Here is a 25,916-nt window from a genome sequence, read left to right on the forward strand (position 1 = left end):
CCCCGATCACAAGCTCCTCCACACCGGATTCAAATGACACAAACGTCATTATCACAAAAGTGAAGATGTTCGAGTCTGTCTCCTGTTTACTGTCAGCTCAATTTGTAGACCCCAACAGAAAGCAGATTCTTACTGGGGAGGGATGTGTGCTTTCTCCTCTATCCTCAGGCAATGCCAGGGCACTCTACAGACAAAAGCCCCTGGAGTAAGGCTGAGGAAATAGGAAAACCAAAACCAGGAAGAAAATTCCTCTAACCTCCCTGAAGACCAAGAGCTGAGAAGATTCAGCCTGGATGCTCTTCTTCTATAATTATTTCAGTGCCAAAAAGACCATGAGATTTTTCCTTCAAAAAATTCTATGATAGGGCGGGCCACGGTGGCTCAGCAGGCAAGGATGCTTGCCTGCCATGCCAGAGGACCCGGGTTCGATTCCTGGTGCCTGCCCATGTTAAAAAAAGAAAAAAATTCTATGATAAAAAATATCAAAGGATGGAGCTAAAGATGTATTTAAAATCCAAACAGATTAAAAAGTTCTTCCCCTTTGTCTGTAAGGGTTATGACATAACTGAATTCAGACAGCTCTTACAAGTTAGATTTCTTAAAAACTGATGGCTCCATAATTAGATGGATCCTTGAATAGGGGCTGAGATCTCGTTGGTTTGGACAGGTTAGTGTGATGTACTGATACATCCCAGAGTAATATGGGCAGAAAATAAAGAAGTATCTGCAAAGCCCCTTGAAGGACTGGGAAAAAAGTGGAAACATTTAACTTCCCCACCTGGGAAATTCCTGAAATTCTCTCAAGCACCAGGGACAACCAATTTAATAGGCTAAGCCCTCAATTTTGGGGTCCACCCCTATGAAATTTATTCTTGCAAAGAAGCTAAGTCTACTTATGATTATGCCTAAGAGTCACCCCCAGAGAACCTCTTTTTGTGGCTCAGATGTGGCTTCTCTCTAAGCCAACTGGGCAGGTGAAATCACTGCCCACCCCCGGCACCCCCGACGTTGGACATGACTCTCAGGGGTGTAATTGTCCCTGGCAACATAGGACATGACCCCCAGGGATGAACTGGGACCCAGCATCATGGGACTGAGAAAGACTTCATGACCAAAAGGGGGAAGAGAAATGAAACAAAATAAAGTTTCAGTGGCTGAGAGATTTCAAACAGTCAGGAGGCTACCCTGGAGGTTATTCTCATGCTGTATACAGATACCCTTTTCAAGTTTTGGTGTATTGGAGTAGTTAGCAAGAAACACCTGAAACTGTTGAACTGTGTTCCAGTAGCCTTGCTTCTTGAAGATGACTGTATAACTATATAGCTTTCATGGGGTGACTTTGTGGTTGTAAAAACCTTGTGACTGACATTCCCTTTATCCAGTATATGGACAGATGAGTAAGAAAGTAAAGACATATAACAAATAAATAACAGGCAGGGGGATAAGGGGTGTGGGATGCTTTGGGTGTTCTGCTTTGTTTTTATTCTTTTTATTTATTTATTTTTGGAGTAATGAAAACATTCAAAAATTCATGTGGTGATACATACACAACTATATGACTATACCGTGTACAATATAATGACTGTGCACTTTGAATGATTATACGGTATGTGAGTATATAACACATTCCAAAAAAATTGCATTAAAAAATTGGTGCCTGTCATGGTTAGGGACAGGTGTCAACTTGGCCAAGTTGTGGTACCTGTTCATCTGATTAGGCAAGCGCTGGCCTGTCTGTTGCAATGAGGACATTTCACAGAATTAGGTCATGATCACATCAGCTACATCCACAGCTGATTCCATTTGTAATCAGCCAAAGGGGAGTGTCTTCTGCAATTAGTGATGCTAAATCCAATCATGGGAAGCCTTTTAAGGAGGACTCAGAGGAGACAGGTTGCATTCCTGCTTTGACTGGTGAGCCTCTCCTGTGGAGTTCATCCAGGCCATCCATCGGAGTCATCGGCTTCGCAGCCTGCCCTGTGGATTTTGGACTCTGCATTCCTACGGTCACGTGAGACACTTTCATAAATTTTATATTTGCAAGTGTTCCCTGTTGATTCTGTTTCTCTAGAGAACCCTAACTAATACATCTTGGTACCAGGAGTGGTTCTTAAGGAACAGAATCTTAAAAATGGGTTTTTATGAATGGTTTTCTACTCTAACTGGGCTCAGAGACACTAAGGACTCTGATTCCCATAATCAGAATGGCACTCCCAATCCATGGACTGAGTTGGCAAAGGAGATAGTCAAAATATCATCATTCGATTCTCCTAATGCTTCGCTTGTACGAAGCCAGACTCTGGGGTATAACGTTTTTGACACCTTTACAGAGTTTTGTAGAAATAAGAGTTATAGAGATGTTGGTTGGCTGTTGTTAGATACACTGTCTACATTAAAGGGTGAAAGGGATGGGCTTAAGGCTTCAAACAAGAAGCTTAAGTGCCGTCTGAAAGATGTAGAGGTTTCTATGAGTATCCTGAAGGAAAATTTTATTTCCTGTAGCCGTAGACTTGAGATCTCTGAAAATCAGACTCAGAATCTTATTGTTAGAGTAGCAACTTTACAACGTAAACTGAAATCTCAGTCTTGCATGGTGTCTGCTGTTAAAGTGAGGGCATTGATTGGAAAAGAGTGGGACCCTGAAAAATGGGATGGTGACATATGGATTGATAATGATGTTGGGGGTGAGGTTGAAACCCTAGACCATGCTGAGCCTTCTTTAGATAACCCTGTAATAGTCTGCCCTGAGGACATAGCCGCCCCACCTCCAGCCTGCCTTGAGGAATTGGTCACCCAACCTCCTCCTGAAGGGATTAGCCCTAGAGTTATTAATCCTGTTTCACCAGATGAAACTGCAAATGAAAGCCCTGAAGCAAATGGCTTGGAAGATATTTCTAATTCTTTTCATGACCCACCCCCACCACCCCTCATTTCTTCTAGACCTATAACTAGACTAAAGTCCCAACAGGCCCCTAAAGGTGAGGTACAAAGTATCACATATGAGGAGGTACGTTATACTCCAAAAGAACTGTGTGAGTTTTCCAATTTATATAGACAGAAATCAGGGGAATATGTGTGGCAATGGATTTTAAGAGTGTGGGATAATGGTGGGAGGAATATAAGGCTGGATCAGGCTGAATTTATTGATATGGGCCCACTAAGCAGAGATTCTGCATTCAATGTTATAGCTAGAGCAGTTAGAAAAGGTGTTAACAGCTTGTTTGGGTGGTTGGTTGAAACATGGATCAAAAGGTGGCCAACATTACCTGAGGTTGAAATGCCAGAACTGCCCTGGTATAATGTAGATGAGGGGATCCAGAGGCTTAGAGAGATTGGGATGTTAGAGTGGATTTATCATGCAAAGCCTGCTCTTACACCCCAGGAATGTCCAGAGGATGCACCTTTTACCAGAACAGTGAGAAATAAATTTGTGAGACTAGCACCATCATCCCTCAAGAGCTCTGTGGTTGCACTTCTCTGTAGGTCAGATATTACTGTAGGAACTGCTGTCACTGAACTGGAATCCTTAAACACAATGGGGATGACAGGATCCCGAGTTGGCAGAAGCCAGGTGGCAGCACTTAATCACCAAAGACAGGGTAGACGTGGGTATTATAATAGACAACAAACTCAAAGGAGGCATCAAAATTATATGACACGCAGAGATTTGTGGCATTGGCTAGTAAATCATGGGGTGCCTAGAAATACAATAGAAGGGCAGTCTACTAAATTCTTGTTGGAGCTGTATAAACAAAAGAGTTCTAGGTCAAGGGAACAGAAGTCTAACCTGAATTACAAAAACACAGAGTCACGGCCCCTTAACCAATTTCCAGACTTGAAACAGTTTATAGACCCTAAGCCCCTTGAATGAAGGGGAGGCCAGGTCCCTATGGGGAAGAAACCTGTTATACTGCCACAAATTTATACTGTTAACCTTCCTCTAAGTCTTCCCCAAGGAGACCGACGGCCTTTTACCAGGGTAACTGTGCACTGGGGAAAAGGAAATGATCAGATATTTCGGGGATTATTAGACACTGGTTCAGAAGTGACATTAATTCCAGGGGACCCAAAACGTCACTCTGGACCACCAGTCAGAGTGGGGGCTTATGGAGGCCAGGTGATCAATGGAGTTTTAGCTCAGGTCCGTCTCACAGTGGGTCCAGTGGGCCCCCGGACCCATCCTGTAGTTATTTCCCCAGTTCCGGAATGTATAATTGGCATAGACATACTGAGCAACTGGCAGAATCCCCACGTTGGTTCTCTAACTCGTGCAGTGAGGGCTATTATGGTAGGAAAGGCCAAGTGGAAGCCACTAGAACTGCCCCTAGCAAGCAAAATAGTAAATCAAAAGCAATACCAGATTCCTGGAGGGATTGCAGAGATTACTGCCACTCTTAAGGACTTGAAAGATGCAGGGGTGGTGATTCCCACCACATCCCCGTTCAACTCTCCTATTTGGCCTGTGCAGAAAACAGATGGGTCTTGGAGAATGACAGTGGATTATCGTAAACTCAACCAGGTGGTAACTCCAATTGCAGCTGCTGTTCCAGATGTAGTATCATTGCTTGAGCAAATCAATACATCCCCTGGTACCTGGTATGCAGCTATTGATCTGGCAAATGCTTTTTTCTCAATAGCTATTAGTAAGGACCACCAGAAACAGTTTGCTTTTAGTTGGCAAGGTCAGCAATATACTTTCACTGTCCTACCTCAGGGGTATATCAACTCTCCAGCCCTATGTCATAATCTTGTTTGCAGAGACCTTGATCGTTTCTCCCTCCCACAAGACATCACACTGGTCCATTATATTGATGATATCATGTTGATTGGACCTAGTGAGCAAGAAGTAGCAACTACTCTAGATTTACTGGTAAGGCATTTGCGTGTCAGAGGATGGGAGATAAATCCAACAAAAATACAGAGGCCTTCCACCTCAGTAAAATTTTTAGGTGTCCAGTGGTGTGGGGCATGTCGAGATATCCCTTCTAAGGTGAAGGATAAATTGCTGCATCTGGCCCCTCCCACATCCAAAAAAGAGGCACAACGCCTAGTTGGTCTTTTTGGATTTTGGCGACAACATATTCCTCATTTGGGTGTGCTACTCCGGCCCATTTATCGAGTGACCAGAAAGGCTGCTAATTTTGAGTGGGGACCTGAACAAGAGGAGGCTCTGCGACAGGTCCAGGCTGCTGTGCAAGCTGCTCTGCCACTTGGGCCATATGATCCAGCAGATCCAATGGTGCTGGAAGTGTCAGTGGCAAATAGAGATGCTGTCTGGAGCCTTTGGCAGGCCCCTATAGGAGAATCACAACGCAGACCCTTAGGATTTTGGAGCAAAGCCTTACCATCTGCTGCAGATAACTACTCTCCTTTTGAGAAACAGCTTTTGGCCTGCTACTGGGCCTTAGTAGAGACTGAACGCTTAACCATGGGCCACCAAGTTACCATGAGACCTGAGTTGCCTATCATGAGTTGGGTGTTGTCTGACCCACCAAGCCATAAAGTTGGGCGTGCACAGCAGCACTCTACTGTAAAGTGGAAATGGTATATACGAGATAGAGCCAGAGCAGGTCCTGAAGGCACAAGTAAGTTACATGAAGAAGTGGCACAAATGCCCATGGTTTCCACTCCTGCTGCCACATTACCTTCTCTTTCCCAGACCAGAGCTATGGCCTCTTGGGGTGTTCCTTACAGTGAATTGACTGAGGAAGAGAAAACTCGGGCCTGGTTTACAGATGGTTCAGCACGATATGCAGGTACCACCTGAAAGTGGACAGCTGCAGCATTACAACCCCTTTCTGCGGTGTCCTTGAAGGACAGTGGTGAGGGGAAATCCTCCCAGTGGGCAGAACTTCGAGCAGTGCACCTGGTTGTTCACTTTGCTTGGAAGGAAAACTGGCTAGAGATGCGTTTGTATACTGACTCATGGGCTGTTGCTAATGGCTTGGCTGGATGGTCAGGGACTTGGAAAGACCATAATTGGAAAATTGGTGACAAAGAGGTCTGGGGAAGAAGTATGTGGATAGATCTTTCTGAGTGGGCTAAAAACATGAAGATATTTGTGTCCCATGTGAATGCACACCAGAGGGTGACTTCAGCAGAGGAAGATTTTAATAATCAAGTGGCTAAGATGACCCGTTCTATGGATACCAGTCAGCCTCTTTCCCCAGCAACTCCTGTTATTGCCCAATGGGCTCATGAACAAAGTGGTCATGGTGGTAGGGATGGAGGTTATGCATGGGCTCAGCAACATGGACTTCCACTCACCAAGGCTGACCTGGCTACAGCCACTGCTGAGTGCCCAATCTGCCAGCAGCAGAGACCCACACTCAGCCCCCGATATGGCACCATTCCCCGAGGTGACCAGCCAGCTACATGGTGGCAGGTTGATTACATTGGACCACTCCCTTCATGGAAGGGGCAGCGATTTGTTCTAACTGGAATAGACACATACTCTGGATATGGGTTTGCTTTCCCTGCACGCAATGCTTCTGCCAAAACTACTATCCGTGGGCTTACAAAATGCCTTATCCATCGTCATGGTATTCCACATAGCATTGCTTCGGATCAAGGAACACACTTCACAGCAAATGAAGTGCGGGAATGGGCACATGCTCATGGAATTCTCTGGTCTTACCATGTTCCCCATCATCCAGAAGCTGCTGGATTGATAGAACGGTGGAATGGCCTTTTGAAAACTCAATTACGGTGCCAACTAGGTGGCAAAAACTTGAAAGGCTGGGGTAATGTTCTCCAGGAAGCTGTGTATGCTCTGAATCAGCGTCCGCTGTATGGTGCTGTTTCTCCCATAGCCAGGATCCATGGGTCCAGGAACCAAGGGGTGGAAATGGGTGTGGTGCCACTCACTATTACTCCTAGTGATCCACTAGGAAAATTTTTGCTTCCTGTCCCTGCTACCCTGAGTTCTGCTGGTCTACAGGTTTTAGTTCCAAAACGGGGTGTGCTTTCTCCAGGAGAAACAACAGTGATACCACTGAACTGGAAGTTAAGATTACCACCTGGCCACTTTGGGCTACTTATGCCTCTGGATCAACACACCAAGAAGGGGATTACACTATTGTCTGGGGTAATTGACCCTGACTATCAGAAGGAAGTAGGACTGCAACTACATAATGGAGGTAAAGAAGAGTTTTCTTGGAATATAGGAGATCCCCTGGGGCGTCTATTAGTACTACCATGCCCTGTGATCAAAATCAATGGAAAACTGCAACAACACAATCCAGGCAGGACCACTAATGGCTCTGAGACTTCAGGAATGAAGGTTTGGGTCACCCCACCAGGCAAAGAACCACGGCCAGCTGAAGTGCTTGCTGAGGGGAAAGGGAACATGGAATGGGTAGTGGAAGAAGGTAGTGATAAATATGAACTTCGACCATGTGATCAGTTACAGAAACGAGGACTGTAATGCTGTTTTGTTTGTGTTATACTATTTAAGTTGTAAGATATCAAGTTTAAGAATGAATGTTGCCCAAGGATTTGCATGCTATTCTGGAGAGATTTAATGTGTTTCCAGTTATATGCAGGACAGTTGAGTATTGTCAGGTAAAAGAAAAAATGTGTACTTATTTGTTTTCATTTGGAAATTAAGTATGGTCTAAGGTGATATATATATATATATATATATGTGCCAAGTTGACAAGGGGTGGACTGTCATGGTTAGGGACAGGTGTCAACTTGGCCAAGTTGTGGTACCTGTTCATCTGATTGGGCAAGCGCTGGCCTGTCTGTTGCAATGAGGACATTTCATAGGATTAGGTCATGATCACGTCAGCTACATCCACAGCTGATTCCATTTGTAATCAGCCAAAGGGGAGTGTCTTCTGCAATTAGTGATACTAAATCCAATCATGGGAAGCCTTTTAAGGAGGACTCAGAGGAGACAGGTTGCATTCCTGCTTTGGCTGGTGAGCCTCTCCTGTGGAGTTCATCCAGGCCATCCACTGGAGTCATCAGCTTCGCAGCCTGCCCTGTGGATTTTGGACTCTGCATTCCTACGGTCACGTGAGACACTTTCATAAATTTTATATTTGCAAGTGTTCCCTGTTGATTCTGTTTCTCTAGAGAACCCTAACTAATACAGTGCCAATACCAATACAGTCCGAATTGTACAAGATAAAGAGGTAAACAATTATTTCTTACCTGCCGCTGTTCACTGTTGGCATTTTCATCGATTCTTATATAGGTGAGATAATGGAAGTTCAAGAACACTTCTAAAATGTCTAACATAAGAACCATCTGTGACAAAATCAGCACCCGACGTCCTTCAGATTTTAACTTTTGAAGTAAGATTGCTAGAGCTTCTAGCTTTCCTATAAGATAAATAAAGTATCTCATAAAAGGGTTTGGAGTTTCTCCTTTCAATGATAGAAGTAAACTGGTAGGAGATGGTGGTGATGGTTCCACAACATTGTGAATATAATTAAGACCACCAAACTGTACACTGTAAAGTGCTTAAAATAAGAAACTTTATATGGCATATATGTCACCACAACAAAATTTTTTGGAAAAAAAAAAACAGAACTGTACAAACCAAAGAATGAACCTTAATGTAAACCCTAACCCTTTAATTAATAGTTTAATTATAATAAGGTTTCATCAAGTGAACAAAAGTATCACACTAATGCAAAATGTTAATAATAGAGAAACTATGGGGGTTGTGAGAGGTATACGGGAACTATGTACTTCTTGAGTAAGTTTTCTGTAAACCTACTACTGCTTTAGAAAATAGTCTTAAAAAAAATTTTTTTTAAGTATCCCATAATACAAAGAAAGGACTCTTGTATAATAAAGCATGTGAACAAAATTCCTCTCATACCTGAATCAAACTGTACCAATCTCAGCTCGGGAAACTGCAAAGAGCGCAGCGCTGTCATCCGCTGCAGCTGCTGGAAATAGGGAGCCGCGTGCTTCCTCAGGTCGTGCCGAAACATCTGCATCCTGTGGCTGTACAAGGGGGGTGGTCTGGCCACCCACAGGGATGGGGGAGCTGCCACCACAGCTGGGATCACACATGCCACCCTGAGAAACAAAACACAGGCTGCCATCATGTGGTATACCAGGTCACAGCAGCATTCTGCCTAAACAGATGGTGCAGGTTGAGAAGGAAGGAGGCAAACCCTTGTGAACATCTAAGACACCGTGAAATATGCTGCTGCAGCAGATGGCGTGGGTGGCCACCTACTTTCAGACCCCACTGCCCTTCACAGCTCAGCAACCACAGGTGGGAGGGATCCACGTCGGGGGGATGGGAGTGGGATCTTGCAGTCAATCAGGGTGAGACTCTCCCACTCTATAAGCAGTGACTAACAGCCAACATGCAGTCCCAGACTAAACCAATCGGTATGGGCGTTATCCTGACTACACGGCCTGGTTCAGAGATGGCCCATTATGCTTGAATTTTGTGTCTTTTACTGAGAACTTTGGGACCCAGTCATTCTCCCCTTCCTGGAGAGTCCAGCAGGAGAATGTGAACCCTCAAGCTGCTACCTCCCTCGTACACCAGGAGGGAAAGTGGGCATGGGAGAGGATGGCCTGCCGACAGCAGGACAGTGACGGTGAGCAGAGCCACCGCCTCCAGCCAACCTGGACCTGCTCCACCTCTACACATGAGTCGCCTGTGCCAGTGAACCTCTTACAGGCAAGTCAGGGGACATCAGTTTTTCTATTATGCCCTATCAACCATATTTTCAAATTAAAAGAAACATCTATAATATTAGAGTAAGAAGCAGGAAAAAAAGACTAATTAAAGTTTAAAAGAAAGATGAGTCCACAAGTAAAAGAGGTTACTAACATTAAAACATATAGATACATAATGGAAGAAAATAATCAGAGTTGAGAGTTGGAGGCTAGCTTGCAGAGACTTGGAAGAAGATTCCGTTTTATGATTCTCCATTATTTCTGTTCTGATCTAAGAGAACACTAAATAGATAACAGGTGAGCCAAGAACAGGCGGCATGGCAGGCAGTAACAAGGAGGGGCTAATCTTAAATATGGTACAAAAGTAGTGGATGAAATTGCCAATGCATATGGTGGTCCCTAAACAGGAGGGGCAGAAGGCAAACCCTCCAATGCGGCACCACGGCAATGCATGGCAACTGCCATGCATCAATGGGGCCTGGAATTTCATTTCCTTAGTTTAACTATGCATCATACATTTATTCATCATGTAAAATAAAAAGCAATTCATGCTGTTATTTTACATATATATATATATATATTTTTTTTTTTTTTTGCATTGGCAGGCACCAGGAATAGAACCTGGGTCTCCAGCACAGCAGGCAAGAACTCTACCTGCTGAGCCACTGTGGCCGGCCCAATGCCATTATTTTAATAACACGTTTTTTTTTTTAAAGAGAAAAATGGACAAAATAGTCAACAGCATAATTATTTATCTTTGCCAATATCAGTGGGAAGGCAGCCACCCAGACCTCTGGAATACTGCAGGCCTCCAGGGCAGTGGGCATGTCAGCGGGTCCCAGGTAACAAGATACACCTGAGACCAAAGAAGAAAAGCCTGGAATTGACCTCAAAAACAAACGTACTACAAGTAAAAAACAACAACAACAAAAATTTAAATAAAAAAAAATAAAAAGCAAACATACTGGGCAGGCCACGGTGGCTCAGCAGGTAGAGTTCTCGCCTGCTGTGCCAGGGACCTGGGTTCGATTCCCGGTGCCTGCCCATGCAAAAAAAAAGCTCAAGTGGCAACTCCTGGAGAAGCTTATGGGAGTAAGACAAACATCCATCCACACATAAGAATGAAAATGACTGGGGCACAACACAGTGAGAAAGCAAACCCAGGTAAAAAGGATGTAGATGCAGAGACAGACTAACTCACCTGTCAATAACATCCTGGAAGGATTCCTCACACCGAGACAGTGTCAGAATCAGACCACTCTTGCTTTTTGAGGGTGAAGCATAAGAGTCCGCTGGCCCAGCCCCCTTCCCGTCACAACTATGGAAAAACCCGGGCCGAGCTCTGCTTTCTCCACCAACCAGAGAAAAAAACCCCAGCAAATCTCTGCCGTAGACTGGAACTCGGGAACAGCGCCGCTCATTGACGACATAGATCTGGTCCAATCGCTCCTTCAACAGCCTGTCCTTCTCCTCCTTTACCAAAGACAGTGATGAGAAAAAGGTCACATGTAAAACAGCACGCCAAGTCACTGTGTTCACAAAACAACCTGGGGTCTCTCAGCACGGCAATCTTTTGCAGAGTTCACCTAAAATGTTCTATAGAAAATAATGCTGTAGATAAAGTAGAGAAAATAAGTGTTGAATCCTTGCCAGGGCAAAAAACAAAAGCATTTTTCAAGATATGGGGCACATTTCTAACACCTAGATGGATTTTGAGAATAATAAAAAATGTGAAAAAGATTTTTGCACTCATAAAATCCAATTATTTCTTTTATTAGGAAATGTAATTGTTATTTGTATGCTATATGGTGGGGGGGTCACATTTTGTTCTTTTTCCATGTGAGTATCCCATTATTGCAGTACCATTTGTTCAATTTTTTGGTGGGGGGGGTGCGTGGGCCATGAATTGAACCCAGGCATCCCGCATGGGAGGTGAGAATTCTACCAGAGAACTACCCTTGCACTACCAAAATATATGTTTTTACAATTAAAATTCCACAGTTTAGAAAGGAAGTGTACTTTTGAAACCACATGGCTTGAGAACTCACAAAGAGCCTGAAAGGACCATGACCCATCCCCTGAGAGGCTTGGAGGAGCACCTGGCCTGCGAGTGGATGTGCTGTTTGGGGGGCGTGTACTATACCTGGCTAGGCCCTCCCATGGGAGAGGCCGGTTTAGAGGCTGTGCTGGGATCTCCTGTAGCCATGGTATGAATTGCCATGCGACCCGGAACCCCAACTACAAGGCAAAAACAAGGAGATGAAAGGAGAGCTGACAACCCACATGGTTTATTCTGCTGAGAAGCTGAAATGGAAGCTCTTCCATTCTCACAACCCATTCATTCTCACATTTGCAAACTCACCACTAGATCTACAAAACATTTATCCTAACACTAAATTCAGTATCTACTGTTTTTGTTTATTTAGACTTCTAGCAAAAACTTGTATTTCCTTTTCTCAATTGCTAAACAACATTCTAGAGGAAAGAATTCAATTTATCTTTTCAGAAAAAGGGACAGATCTGAAGAAGAGAGTGAAGAGAGTGCTCCTCATCTGGGGGCATTCCAACATTCTGACCCAGGTCCGCCCATCAAAATGCCGCGTGGGTGGGCCATTACCGGCGTGCTTGGTCCCCTGGTCGAGATGCTGTCTGACTCCTCAACTGTATAGCTCTTTTTTCCCCTTGCCTTTAGTGAGCAATTTGTGTGGAAATATTTTTTTTTTTTTTTTAAAGGAAAGACAGAGAGAAGGAAGGAAGGATAGAAGGAAGGAAGGAAGGAAGAAAGGGAAACATCTTCTTGTTTTATTGTATTTTGTTTTTCCGTTTTTTGTTACATGGGCTGGGGCCGGGAATCGAACCGAGGTCCTCCGGCATAGCAGGCAAGCACTTTGCCCGCTGAGCCACCGCGGCCCGCCTGGAAATATTTTAAGACCATGCAAACGTCCTGCCTCCCATCTACCCTGACCCCTAGAGTTCGTATCACCAACGACTCCTGTCTCTAGCAGTCTCGACTGTGATAACTGCAAAATCACCACTGTCCAACCCAGCCCTCCAGCCTCCTGCTGGACACTTAGCATTTAACTGTGACAAGAGCCTTCCCCTTCCCTACTGATGTGACTGCCTATTACTGGGATAAAATCTTGGGTTCCTTTTTTGTTTGTAATTGTTAATAATATATTATTAGTTCTTAGTTATTTGGGCGCTGAAAGTGTTACAAATCTAGCCAACGAGAGACCCCTAAGCTGGCTCCTTAAGGAGCCCTCACCCCACTCCAACCCACCCCCCGTCATCTTCCTTTTCAGCATTTCTGTAATTTCTGGTCTTCGAGATACTCCAGATACATCTTGTACCTTCCCTGCCATCAACCTGGAATACGCCATTTCTGCAAAGGGCCTTGATTTCTTTTAAAAGATCAGTGAGTGAAAAAAATCTATCAACTATGAGGATATCGTTCTCTAAAGTAACTGTTCAGTGACGATTTTTTCAAAAATTCTAGTGTTAGCTCAGTCACACATTTTATGCCACATCATCCTATACTCTAATTCGGAAAGAAACAGTGTAAAAGAGAGCGTCCCGTTACACAGGGATATAGCTAGTCCAAACCTGACCTCTCTGTGCAAAAATGGAAATAAATGCAAAAATATCACAGGATTATAAAATCGGATACAGCAGCATGTACAAGAAAATTAACATAACCATGTAAGGGCTTACTGAGGAATAATTGGAACAGCTCTATGTAGGAAAGACAATTCATTCAAAAATGCCTATTACTGAGAGCGTACATACTCCTCAGGCTTCCTACTGAGAGTACAAACATCAAACAGATAATCACACAACTAAACATAATTAAAACTGCAAGAAGCACTTGAGACAGAAAGCACCCCAATCTAGACCTAGTTTCAAAGAGGAGACCCTGCAGAAGGAATGTCTAAGCTGAGCCCTGCACTCAGGCAGGCACAGGCAGGTGAGATGGAGAGGCAGTGCTGGCCCCACCGCCATCTGCAGCAGTGGCCCTCAGAGGTGCCAACCCATACAGCACTGTGCATGCTGAGGACCTGAGAGGAAGCCCCCAGGGCCTGGAGGCCGAGCTTGAGGGCACAGCAGTGGTGACAAGTTGGTGGCAGCACACGGGCAGCAGCCACGCAGGCCTCTCAGGCCGAGCCGCAGCAGAGAGAAGGAATGTTAGGGCGCATGCAGTTGAGAAGCACCGCCCTCTGCTGTGTGAAGAACTGGCTGCACAGATGCAGGGTGTGAAGCAGGGAGAGCTGGCAGGAGGCTCTTCCAGAGCCCAGGAGAAGGTCCTAGCCTGGCTGTTGGGGGGAGTGGAAATGAGGAAAAGCCGAATCAATCTACCATACGTGACACTCGCTGATAAACTGGGCGTGGAGATGGAAGAACCCGAGCAAGTAAGTGCTGGAACGAATAATGGGAGAGCCTCTCAGGGTGATTCATAACACAGGAAGAGCTCAAAGGAAAAATCAGATGCTGCTTTCTATAGAGAGTCAAACAGATAAGAAAACTGAGGGAAACAGCCAGCACAGAGCTTCTCAAAGAAGGCACTATTCCTGCAGCCTGCCCTCCTCAGAGTCCAAGGGAAGGAGGGGTGCCAGGACCCTCCCAGGTGCTATAGTGGGGTGGGCAAAGGGGTTGCAAGCCATACATAACACGTCCATCTAACATCCTTATTTCCATAGACCTCTGGATTTCTTACTCTACCTTCCGTCAACCTCACTGAGTGAAATCCCTGCTGAGTTCAAATTCTGGTCAACAATTTAAAGAAAGCTAAAGCCCCGTTCAAACCCACCAAGCTGATACATTCCACCCAGCATCTCTGGTGACTGGCTGGACCCAGCATACAGCCCATCCTCCTTGGTCTAACAGCCTAGAATGCACTCCCACACACAATCCTCAGGTTTCCTTCTGCCCATTTGAGCCAGTGAAGTCTGGCAATCCTTTTGAAGGACTCTTCATCCTCGAGGTTCTGGCTCTGCCCACAAAGCTGGTTGTGATCTGGTTCCCACAGTGGGTCCTGAGAAAGAGGCTGCCCAGGTGGGCTGTTATAGGATCTTCAGGAGAGAACAGGCAGCCACTGTTGCGGCCGGGGAGGTTCAGAGCAACTCCAGGGTCTCAGCTTCGCCCCTGTCCCCCGAAACATCACTCCTCCTGCTTTGTGGCTCCATTTCTTCAGGTTAAATTCCCAACTTCCACAACAGCCTGGGCATGGCTGTGAACTCAATTCCGAAACCTGTACGATTAAATTCTCTGCCTGATCTTCAGGAGACGAGTTAGAACGGCCCCCACAGCCTCCAGTCTCGATGACTTCAGGAGTGCTCTCCCTCCAGACATGCTCCTGGGCACAGAAGAACCCGCTGCCCCATAGACTGTAGTGTGATCACTGCTGCTGTGGCCACGCAGGATCGGAGCCCCTGGGCCCCGAGGCTCCCTGCTTCTGTCAGCACATCACCACATCAAGCCCAAGGAAAACTGGACTCTCGGCAATGCCCTTCTGTCCACAAGTGTCCCACTTCCCACTGCACTCGAGACCCAGACAGACAGACAACCCCAGAAGCTTGCCTCTGAGGGACTACTTCCTAGAACCATTCCTGATGCTTGGCCCCTCAAGGTCCACTCAGAGAAAACAGGACCCTTCACAGGAGGAAGCGCTTCAGGCTGAATTCCAAGAACATAAAGGGGACCCTAGGGGAGGACGATAGCTCTAGGAAGCAGCTACCACCCTTAGGGACAGGGGCCTGAAGGGAAGAGGCTGTGGCTACTAGAACCTAGCAGCTTGGGAAAGGTGGTGCCAGGAGGCTGGTTCTGGGATCCCTGAGGGTAACATGAAGCTGGTCCTGGGAGTGTGGTAAAAACCTAGGAAATGGAAGTGGCTGCTCTTGGAAGCAAATGCCACTGCTGGGATGAGGAAGGAGAGCTGGGGTGATGCTGACAGAAAGTATGGGCAAAGCTGCGTCCCCTCCCTCGTCTAGCCTCACAGGTTCCTCTGGCAGGGAGTAGCTGGCAAGGAGAAACAGGGCTTGCAGAGTCCCAGCCCCAGCCCCTCGCTGCAGACTGCACAGGAGGGGTCTGAAGCCATATGACAATAGCTTCGTCATCACTACCCACTGACCCAGGGTTAGGGGTCTCAGCAACCCAGTCCACCGCTGCACCCAAGCCTCACTCCCACCCACCACACAACCCCACTCTTATGCTCCATGATGGCTGGGAGCAGTGAACTCCAGAAAAGCACTCTCCAACTTCACCCATCCCTGTAGAGAGGATCTTCTGAAGAGGTGACTTCAGTTAAGTTGTGGTCAAGTAAATCAGAGTGGGTCTTACTGGAGGGTGCATAGAGGAAGCCAAAGGGGGCAGCCAGAAGCTAAGTCAACGAAACCCAGACGGGAAAGAAGACACTGTCATGTGCATTACCATGTGATGGAAAAGCCAAGGATCCCACCAAACTGCCAGCTAACCAGAAGATACCAACCCTTGGAGGAAATAAACCTTCTAGCCTCTGAAACTGTGGCCAATGAATTCTGTTGTTAAACTCACTCAGTTTATGGTATTTGTTCTAGCAGCCAGGAAACTAAAACACACTCCCACACATGCCATGCCAGGAATCAAGCATGGCTAGGGAGAGCTGGGGCCATGGCATAAGCAGGACAAGATCTTAGAGCAAGCAGTGAGGTAGGATCAGAGGCTGGACAGGAAAGGGCACTAGGGCTTAGGTCAGACGAAAGAGGGTCTAAATCTGTCTCTATCTGTGCCTGGGGAAAATTCTAATCAGTTGCTAAATGCATTTGAGACATAGTAAGGGGGGAAAAATAAAAACCTAAATACAGTAGAGACTGGTTATATTCAACCAATGCCTTCGAAAGCTAAAGAGAAAACCAACCAAGATGAGACCCACACAGCTGTGAGAATCAGAGGCCCTCCCGGCCCATGCAGAGACTCACACACACACACTCTTGTCAGTTGCCTTAGGAGTGTAGAGGATCAGAGAGAAGCTTTGAGAGCTAAGTACCTCTTCCCTGTTCAGAGCACACTACCTGGTGGGGTCACAGGTGCGGGGCTGGGGGCACCGGCTGGGGGCTTGCTTCCCAGGGCACTTGGAGTGCCGTGCACAGTCCCTGTCTGGGACACAGTCTGCATCACCACGGGGCCTGGCGGTCGCAGGTACGGCTGCCCAGGGGCGGACACGATCTGAAGGACACTGCCTGCAATCACAGTTCCACCAGGAAGCATCAGTCACAGCAACCATGGGGGCTATATCCAAAAGGCATAATCACTCCCAAATGGTAGAAAAATAAACAAGTCGATAAGTAGAAAATGTAAAATCAAATTTACCCACAGTAGCAGAGACAAACAGATTTTAAGTTTAGTTACTTTGAGAAAAATGGAAATTTCTCATCACGATGAATGAGAAATCAAGGAGAACGAGCATGTATTACTCAATGTTAAGAAAAATCACATCTGTTCTTTGCAAGGCCTAATTCAAGGTAGAGGTCTGTTCTGTTGGTGCAAGGCACATGCCAGCTCCAGGAGTAGGGCTCACCACACTGGTGCTTTCGGAAAACTGTCGTGTAGGAATAAAGGGAAAAGACAACTCAGCCCAGCTGCCTGCAGCTGGACTACCACTTTTTAAAGAGCTTTCCAGGTTCAGTCTTCCATGTGATGAAATCTTCCCAACCTCTTCCTCTAGAGGAATCTTCCCAAAGTGGGCTCAATAAAACTTAGTGTCCACACAGTGGCAGGAATGGACAGTCCCTGCAAAAGGAACCCTAGGGGTGAAATTTTGGGATATAAAGAATTAAACAAAATTCCACAGATCTGGAGAAAGTCCATGAGTCTGGCCACTGCAGGGTCTCTGAGGCCTGTAACCCCTGCACGAGGCTGCAGGGCATGGCCCTGCCCAGATGCAGCTGAAGACAGGTCTGCACTCAAGCCATTAACACCTCCAGGGGACGGGGGGTGACGGGAGGGGGTAGTTCTCAGGGGAAGACAGTTTGGCCAATGCTATTAGGGACACAACTTTTGGATCCTAACCTAACACATGAGAAACCCATGATTATCTGTAACTGAAGAGGGATCGAAATGACTAAAATGCTGCCATGCGGGCATTTAAGATTATTTTTTGGTAAACTACTCCAATTTCATCCTCTCATTTTCTTCAAAAAGCAGTTACTAGGTAAGCATACTGCTCTTAGCCAAAGGTCTGGGAGCTAAAGTGAAAAAGGCTACAAGTAAAAACGATAATTTCTCTTACATACACTGCTAATCCTTTGACATTGTCAGAATAAGCCTCACACTAAAATTAGAAAGCACCAAATAGGCCTATTTTGATTTAAAAGATAGGGAACTCTTCGCAAAGGTCAGAAATTGATATATTAAGAGTCAGATGATCAAGTGATTTACAAATGTTACCTCATTTATCCTCTAAAAGCCCCTATAGAGTAAAAAGCATCAAAGCCATTCACAGATGAACAAACAGGAGCCTGGACTGGTTCAATAACTCACCCAAAGTCATGGAGCTGTGAAGCAAAGCATCCAGGGCTCAGACGGGGCAGCCACTTGGCAGGGGTGGGGCCTCTACCGGGAGGTGCCAACAGCTGTGTCTCACAACTGATACTGCTGGAATCTGCTTCGTGCTTACCTTGGAGCTGCAGAGGGTGGCCCGCCGTGAGCTGTCGCAGCTGATTATGTGACAAGGTGAATTTATTCCCTTGGAACTGCAGCGTCACAGGGGTCTCTGGCTGAGCAACTCGGTTTTGTGTCCCTGCTATGGAAGCCAACTGAGCGATTTTCACTACCTCTCCACCTGTCAACATGTAGAAGGTGAATTACAAGCGTTTTGTGGGAAGTTAGAGTGCTACACTGATGACTGTTTGTTGTATATAATGACCACCTACAGTAAATATTCATTAGGTACTGCTCTCTACCTCATTTAGAAAATAATTACTTGCAAAGAAAAGAGAAAATAATTAAAAATTCTTACCAGATTTTATGGCGAATTCATTTAACCCTAATTGATGGGGACCTGAAGGCTCTGAAACTAACTTAACCAAGCCCTAGAGTGCTGCATAAGGGAGAGGCACACCCCAGGAACAGCAGCTGACCTCTCAACAGCAGACATCTCCCAGAGTGGGACAGATGTGACATGTCCACCTCATCACACAGAGGTTTATTAATAAGGTTCTATCACCAGAGATGGAGGCAAAATGAGTAACTACTGTCAATTACACCCAATACCTCTTCAAAATTTGGGAATGTATTTAAATATATAAATAAATCACACAAATGTAGTTTTAAGATTTAATGTTTCACACAAAATTAAATTACATAGTAGGAGTCAATCTATAAAATTTACAGTGAAGAAATGTGAAACTTATTCCTTAAAACATATTTTAAGAAAACAACTCTGATACAGTCATATGTGCTAGGTTATCAGTGAATGATGGGTTTAAAAGGGTTTTAACCCAGTGGTTGATTTTCGAGTCTAAATGTTCATCCCAGATAATCCAAGGAGAACCAAGAGCGACACTATAGAGAGTGGTTAGTACAAGGCTGGAAAAGACTGGTCTAAAGATGCTGGGAGCACAGAGTGACCATGAACAAGGAAGGAAAAAAGAAAAAGGGAGACAGATTTGTGCAGAGAAATTTAAACTGTTAGTCCCTCTTAGGTCACAGGAAGTGAGAGCAAATCAAGGTGAAAAGCCACCTTGCTCCCTTTATAGACTCTCCGAATCAAAGGACAGCTCCCCCTGGGCACAGTCATACCTAAACTAACCCTCAGGCCAAGCACACAATGCCTATCTCTATTAAAATGTCAAATGTGCAAGTGCCTTTCTTCCTGAGGGCAACTAATTAGGACAATCGCTTTTATCTGCTGGAGTGGAAGAGAATTATAATGAAAGAAAATGAGTCTATAATGGGATTTCCCCACACCATGGCTCTCTCTTCCATTGTTCCCAAAAGGTTTCAACACCATTTGGTTATTCCAAGAAATAAAGTGCTTGAGGTGGCATTTAAGAAATGATACTATCCATAAAATTTTAAGTTAGGAAGCTTTCCACAACAGACTGATTAAGGGTACATATAAGATTTGGAAACATACCAACTGTACTGGCCACAGTAAAAAGTTCTGCTATTTAAAAAAAAAAATTAGTAAGACTGATATACTTTAGTTCCTAAATTATTACAAAGTTTCTCAGCTGAGTAATAATTCATTCCAAGTTTAAGCTTGGTAATAAGTAAGAGGCTTAAACAACTAATGGTTTTTAGAGACCTAAAGCCAGTTCACATAGTTGGCCCAGAGGCTACCTTTCCACAAGCCTTGGCTTCATTTTATTCCAACGTGCAGCTGGCACCCCCAGTCCTGGCTAACCCTGGGAGTAAATGTACGAACAGCACACCAAAGTAGGGGGTGGGGGTGGGGCGCCATGAGGAAAGCAGAGTTGACATTGGGGGATCAGGAGAAAGACCAACAGAAAGAAAAAGGAAAGAAGGGCCCTGGACGCTGACCTCAGAGAGGCCCTGTCCTGCCCGAGCTGTACGTGGTGGGTGGAAACGAGAGCCCTGGCTACAGGCAGCACCGAGGGCGCGGCGTTAGGGGGAGGCACAGGAGCTGAGAGCAGAGGCCCTGAGACATTCCAGTGTGGGCAGTGCAAGTGCTCTGGGGGAAAAGACGGCGAGGCCACTTACTAGGCAGCCGGGCCTGGGCCTGGGAGGTGAGCACCAGCCTCTGGGGCAGCAGACTCTGCTGGGCAGGGTGCGAGGGGGCCGGGGGCGGGGGCGGGGGCGGGCCGGGGGCTGGGGCCGGGGCCCGCGGCTTCGCAGGCTGGGCTGGGCTAGCTGCGGCGGCGGAGGCCGGGGCGGGCTGGAGTCTCGCAGTGCTGGAGGGAGCCTGAGGTGCCTGAGGCTGGGCTGCTGCCGCTGCAATCGATAAGGTGGGTTTGTGCAAAGCGGTTAGAGCTTCTCAACAAAACGTAGTACTTTACCCCGAATTTCACCAAGATAAAAAGAACATCATTTCATACCATTTTCAAGTGAGACGCCCTCTCTTACAAAAGAAAGAAAAGAACCACTGTAGTTTACAGGATGAGATAAATATAATTTACGGCTTTTGCTAATTATTTTCATTTTGAGTTCATCAGTGCACAAAACAGTACATTTCTCAGAGTAAACAGAACAAGATCAGAAATCAGCCCCATCTAAACAACATCAATTTAGAACTACTTATTTTCTAAACAGAGAAAAACAGAAACAGAGCTTGCCGTCACACCTGACAAAGAACTGCAGCAAGGCAGTAATCAGCACTTGCTACCGCCTTAGGTAAACCTAATGGAATACTACTGAGGACTCCTTTGTTTAGAAGTTAAAACGCCATTTTTATTACCGTTCTGCCATTTACTCTTACCCCTCTTCGAAATAATAACGAAGTTAGAAAGATGGTACAAATGTAATAAGGATATACTTTTTCAGAAGATCTCTAAACAACTAGAACATCCATTCACTGTGAAAGAGATCGGTTCTGCCAAAGTACATCTTCATCACCAGGTAAACAATTACTCAACCAAGCAAGAAAATTTTTGTATGAGAAAAAAAAAAAATCAAGCTTAAAGAAATTTTAAAACGTCTAAAACTGCTATGAGAAACGTGTGATCCCTCCAGAGCCAGGGGACAGCAACGCTGGGGGCGAGGACAGGGGCCTGGCTGCCCTGCACAGACGCCTGTCAGAAAGCTGAGGGGCAGCACACGCAGGCCAGCCTACCTTTCGCATCCGGATTTGCAGAGAACGTGGCAATCGCGGGCCGTCCTCGAACCTGTGGCGGGACGGTGGCTGCAGCAGGGGTGGCTGTCCGGGGCGGGTGGGCGCTGGGGAAGGCCATGGTGCGACCCTCAGGCTTCTGGCCATACTGCACGGGCTGAAACAGCCTAGACGCCGGGGTCCAGGCAAGAGACACACAGAGCACTACTGAGACGCGGCGAGCACAGCTGCTCAGCCGAGCCTTGTGGGAGCACGGGGACACCTGGGCAGGGCCAGCTGAGGAGTCCCATGCTCCAGGTCTGCAGTTTCAAAGAAGGATGAGGGAAACAATTCTAAACACTGACGGAGGTGGCCCACCAGGAGTCCTGCGGGAGTTCCAGACAAGACTAAGCACCCAATAGGAGACACAGACTCCTGATCTGGGGGTGGCACAGGATGGACATTATTTCAGTTAATCAGGAAAAGCACACACCTATCATAGTCTGTGATGCTCTCGTTTAGAGTAAGAGTCACCTTTCAGGTAGTGCAGGGCACACGGAAACAGTAGGGCTGTGAAGTCCTGGCAAACATGCACAGGACCCACCTGGCAAGGGTCGTACCCTCGCTGCCTCCCTAGGGGGGCCTGCCTGACAGAGGTCACCCTGTCCCTGCCTTCTGGGGGTCTACCCAACATGGGTTCACCCCATCCCCACCCTCCTTGAAATTTATCACAGTGGAATGTAGTCTCTTTATATTTCCTTTACTTAGAAAACTGTAAACAGCTGGAAATCTGTATTTTTAAAACAAGTTAAAACCCCTGCATATAAAGTAACGGCTAGACTTGGTCAGCTGAGCCGTGAGAGGAAGCACACGCCAGCAATCAAGCAGTGGTGTGGAGCTATCGCCCAGGCCTGTATCCAGTGAGTGAGTGTCACAGGCTCTGGAAGGGCCGCAGCTGGCAGTGCAACTCCCAGGGAAGGCAGGAGGCTGTGGATGCTGACCAAGGTGAAATGCTTCACTCCGAATCCCCAAAGAAGTCAAGAGACCTCTTGCTAAGTACTGAATGAACTGGCAACTGAGCCTTTGAGGCGCTACGTAAACAGTCTTCTAGGTCAGAACTTATTGACATAATTAATGTTTTCATGGGAAAACTTTTATGGACTAGCCAAATAAGTCCCCTAAAATCTTAGCTGTAGCAATAATTTGCTTAGCTAACAACTTTCACCTACATTAAATCAAGCAAAGAGCTACCAGCAGCAGCAGCAGCAGCAGCAGTAGCAGCAGCAGCAGCAGTAGCTACTAAAGTCCTTCTCAGGCAGCAGCTGCTTTTACCCCCCACGCCACTCCGTCGCCTAGAGCTAACACTGTTCCAGCTCACCTGGGTGCTGGGGACTCTAAGTGTCAAAAAGCTGTGGGTAAAACCTTTTAGTCAACAGCAGCGTTATCCACATACTCTAAATCCAGACCACTAAATCTACTCTGAAGATTTTCAATCAATACTTTCACTCTTAGGCTTGGATCAGAGAGATTACAAAATATCCCTATCACTTCAGGTTTCGCTCAGAAACTAGAATGGTGCTATAGAATATGCCTTACATGTGACCGTGAGTCATTTATCTGGGATAAAAGGGAAATGAAACACGTAGCTCACCTAAGAGTAAAATTCTCTTTTGCCTACAAGAAACATTTGGAGGATGCATCCCACACCTTACCAGCTTCCTGCCTAAATGAAAACATCTGCTTCTTCACACGACTATCGTCACCAGGGACATGAGCCTGTGCTGCAGATGGCCTCAGAGGACATCTGGGGCCTGCTCAGACCCAGAATCTCTGGCCTGGAGTACAGGAAGCTGTCCCTCATCTCAGGCATGCCAACACGGTAGGATGCACTTCTGCAGGCAGCTGCCATCTCTCCAACCTAACTACTCACAGCAGACCTCTCACTGCCAGCCAGACTTGAGCAAGGAGGAGCTAAGGAGAATGCACTTGAGATTGGTCCCCCATCCACTCTCCTGAGTAGAAGCAGCACCCCGGTTCTCCTTTGGGGGAATACCTGGCCCCAAAGACCAGTTCAGATGGCGCAGTGGGAGTCCCCTCACTCCTATCCCAGAGGTGGGCCATGAGACCCAGGACTAACCACAGCATTTGGTTTTGGCTGAGGAACCCAAGCCAAGCCAGAGAGACCTAAGCCCAGGGAGGTCTGGGAGGAAAAAAAGAGGCTCGAGGCTCTATTTCTTTGGCCAAGAGCTCCATCTGTAGGGTCAGTGGGATCTCAGGCTGCTGAGGGCACTGCTTGAAGAGAGGCCTCCTGGCAGTGCAGCCAGCAGGGATGAGTGCCAAGTCAAGAGGTAAAGAAAGCAAAAAGAGAAGACTGAATCTCTGTGGCATTATTCGAGCCCCTGGGCCCAGGGGGAATGAAAGCACACCGCTGGGCTTTTCAGCTACCTAAATCAGAACTCTTTGTCTGCTTTAAGCCATCAGAACAGGGGTTTCTGACAGTTGTGAATGAAGGAGTCCTCACAAATGAATGCAGCTATCAAATCTCAGGCTTTGGGTCTATGTGTTCTCTTAATGGTTAAGATCCTATTAGATTGTTCTGAGGTTATCAAAATACTCAATTTTAATTTATAATTAACTAAAAGCTCCTGAGCACTTTTATATCTTATTCCTTAATCTGCTCCTCTCCCCCACCACCCCAGCCCACAAGACAGAAAAACAGTTCTAACGGCCAGTTTTCATTATTCTTGCTTTTTCAATCTTAGCACAGGATTTTGCATATTTCCCTATTTAGCCCACCGAGAGTCATTTGTGCTTCCACCTCACCACCAGACACCTTCTGCCTTCCCATCTTTGTGGCAGCGACAGAATCAGCAGCACCCTTTCTAAGAATAACGACTACACCACCATCAGCATGGAGCCCACCTCCTGCCCTCTTGCTCTAAGACAACAGAGGGGTCACTGCCCTACAGCTCATCCTGTGCCCTCCCTACACCAGTGCCTGGCCAGGACAGGCGCCAACATCACAGCCCCAGGGTGAATTCAGCCCTGACCCTCCCAATCCCAGTGCCAAGCAGAAGAAAACCTTTCAGAAGAAAAAGGGCCACTCGTAAGGCTAAAGCACACTGGGGGCTCCACTGTCCTGCACAGGAGGTGGGGGTGTGCTCAGCCTGGCTGCCTGTCATCAACTTCTCTCATGTAAATCAAGGACATTTGGGACATTTCCAGGAGAAACAGACAACCAAATTAAATTACAAGTCGGCCTTTATATAATTTATAACCCCCAGGTTCTTCCATCAAATTCTTAATGTGCTATGGTCCCAGGTCTTTCCGACATGGTAAAAGGGAGTTAGCCATCTCCTGTCCCTAGGGGCTGCTACCTTTCAGCCAAGGAAGTTTTCCTTCCAATCCCATGGCCTCTGGGAACCATGTAACAAGCACCTTCCTTGGCAGAGAACAAAGGACTGGCCTCCCCTGGGAGCTGCCCCAATGACTGGGCAACAAGGCAGGAGCCAGACAGTGTTTGCTCACGCCTCCAATTTGCTACATCACATACCTGCTTGGCTTAAGCTTCACAGCAACAGGTCTGGCTGGCGGCGGGGGTGAGGTGAAGATTTCTTCAATAAGTTTTCGTGTTACCTTTTTCTTTGACAGCAATTCGGCCTCGTAGCGAGTAATTTTATTTTCTAACCCAATAAGATCAAATATAGAAAGGTCTGTTTCCTAAGGAGAAAAGGAAAAAATCTTGCTACTTGAAAAGCACTTGATCAAGAATCGCAGCAAATGACAGAGGAGGGTCTGCATTTCCTGAGAGGCACCTTGAGACCTGGTATGCTCACCCTGGAGCAGCTGGGGCAAGATCCTTGGCCCTCAGTGGCCCCGTCTCCCCATCCTTAAAGTGGGCAGAGTTTCGGTACTTGGCCACTGCCGTGGCAGTGGGAATGGAGAAGACACTCAACATAAACTAGGTTTGGCAGAATGAGAAAAGGAAGGGACTAGAAAGTATGTGGCCTACTCAGACATGCCAGATGTTTGACCCCTCTGAGGAGGGAGGCGTTAGGAGGGGAACCCAAGTGTGTTAGACCACACACAGGACCAAAGCATGAGTGGCCTGAGGTCCAGTGGCGGACCCTGGCCCTCTATGAGTCATGCAAGGCTGCGCTCCAATGGTGGTGTGAAGCAGCCTTCAGCATCAACGAACAGATGGCCAGACAGGGGCAGGGAAGAGAAGGTAGAAGAGGGCCAAAAGAGAGTCCTAGGGAACAAGCAGGAAGCAATGCCCTCAGTCCCCAGCACCACCACCTGTGCTTCTATGAGAAATGTGCTGATGAAAGCACAACCACGTGCCCATCTGTATGACAAGACTCAAACAGGCCAGTGATGAGCGCTGGGGAGAATGCTGAGGGACTGGAACCCTTGTGCACCACTGGTGGGGATGCACCAGGGCAGCCACTGTGGCAAAGAGTGAGTCAGCTGCTTAAACAACTAAACACAGAGCTACCACATGACCCAGCAACACCAC

General features: G+C 46.6%; 1 protein-coding gene and 1 non-coding gene across 2 annotated transcripts in view; both read right to left on the reverse strand.

The window, feature by feature from the left end:
* Window positions 1-25,916, reverse strand: part of EP400 (E1A binding protein p400) — a 194,152-nt gene that overhangs the window by 59,441 nt on the left and 108,795 nt on the right. The window contains 9 exon segments of the mRNA XM_077159524.1: window positions 8,161-8,330; window positions 8,837-9,039; window positions 10,859-11,130; window positions 11,801-11,895; window positions 16,701-16,868; window positions 18,305-18,469; window positions 20,353-20,583; window positions 21,422-21,585; window positions 24,951-25,117. Of these exon segments, the coding sequence (XP_077015639.1) occupies window positions 8,161-8,330; window positions 8,837-9,039; window positions 10,859-11,130; window positions 11,801-11,895; window positions 16,701-16,868; window positions 18,305-18,469; window positions 20,353-20,583; window positions 21,422-21,585; window positions 24,951-25,117 (1,635 nt within the window).
* On the reverse strand, window positions 89-220 carry LOC143685448 (small nucleolar RNA SNORA49). The gene has a single exon (XR_013176672.1). It is a non-coding gene; the product is annotated as a small nucleolar RNA SNORA49 (small nucleolar RNA).

This window comes from Tamandua tetradactyla, chromosome 5 (assembly GCF_023851605.1).
Source record: "Tamandua tetradactyla isolate mTamTet1 chromosome 5, mTamTet1.pri, whole genome shotgun sequence".
Lineage (NCBI taxonomy): Eukaryota > Metazoa > Chordata > Mammalia > Pilosa > Myrmecophagidae > Tamandua > Tamandua tetradactyla.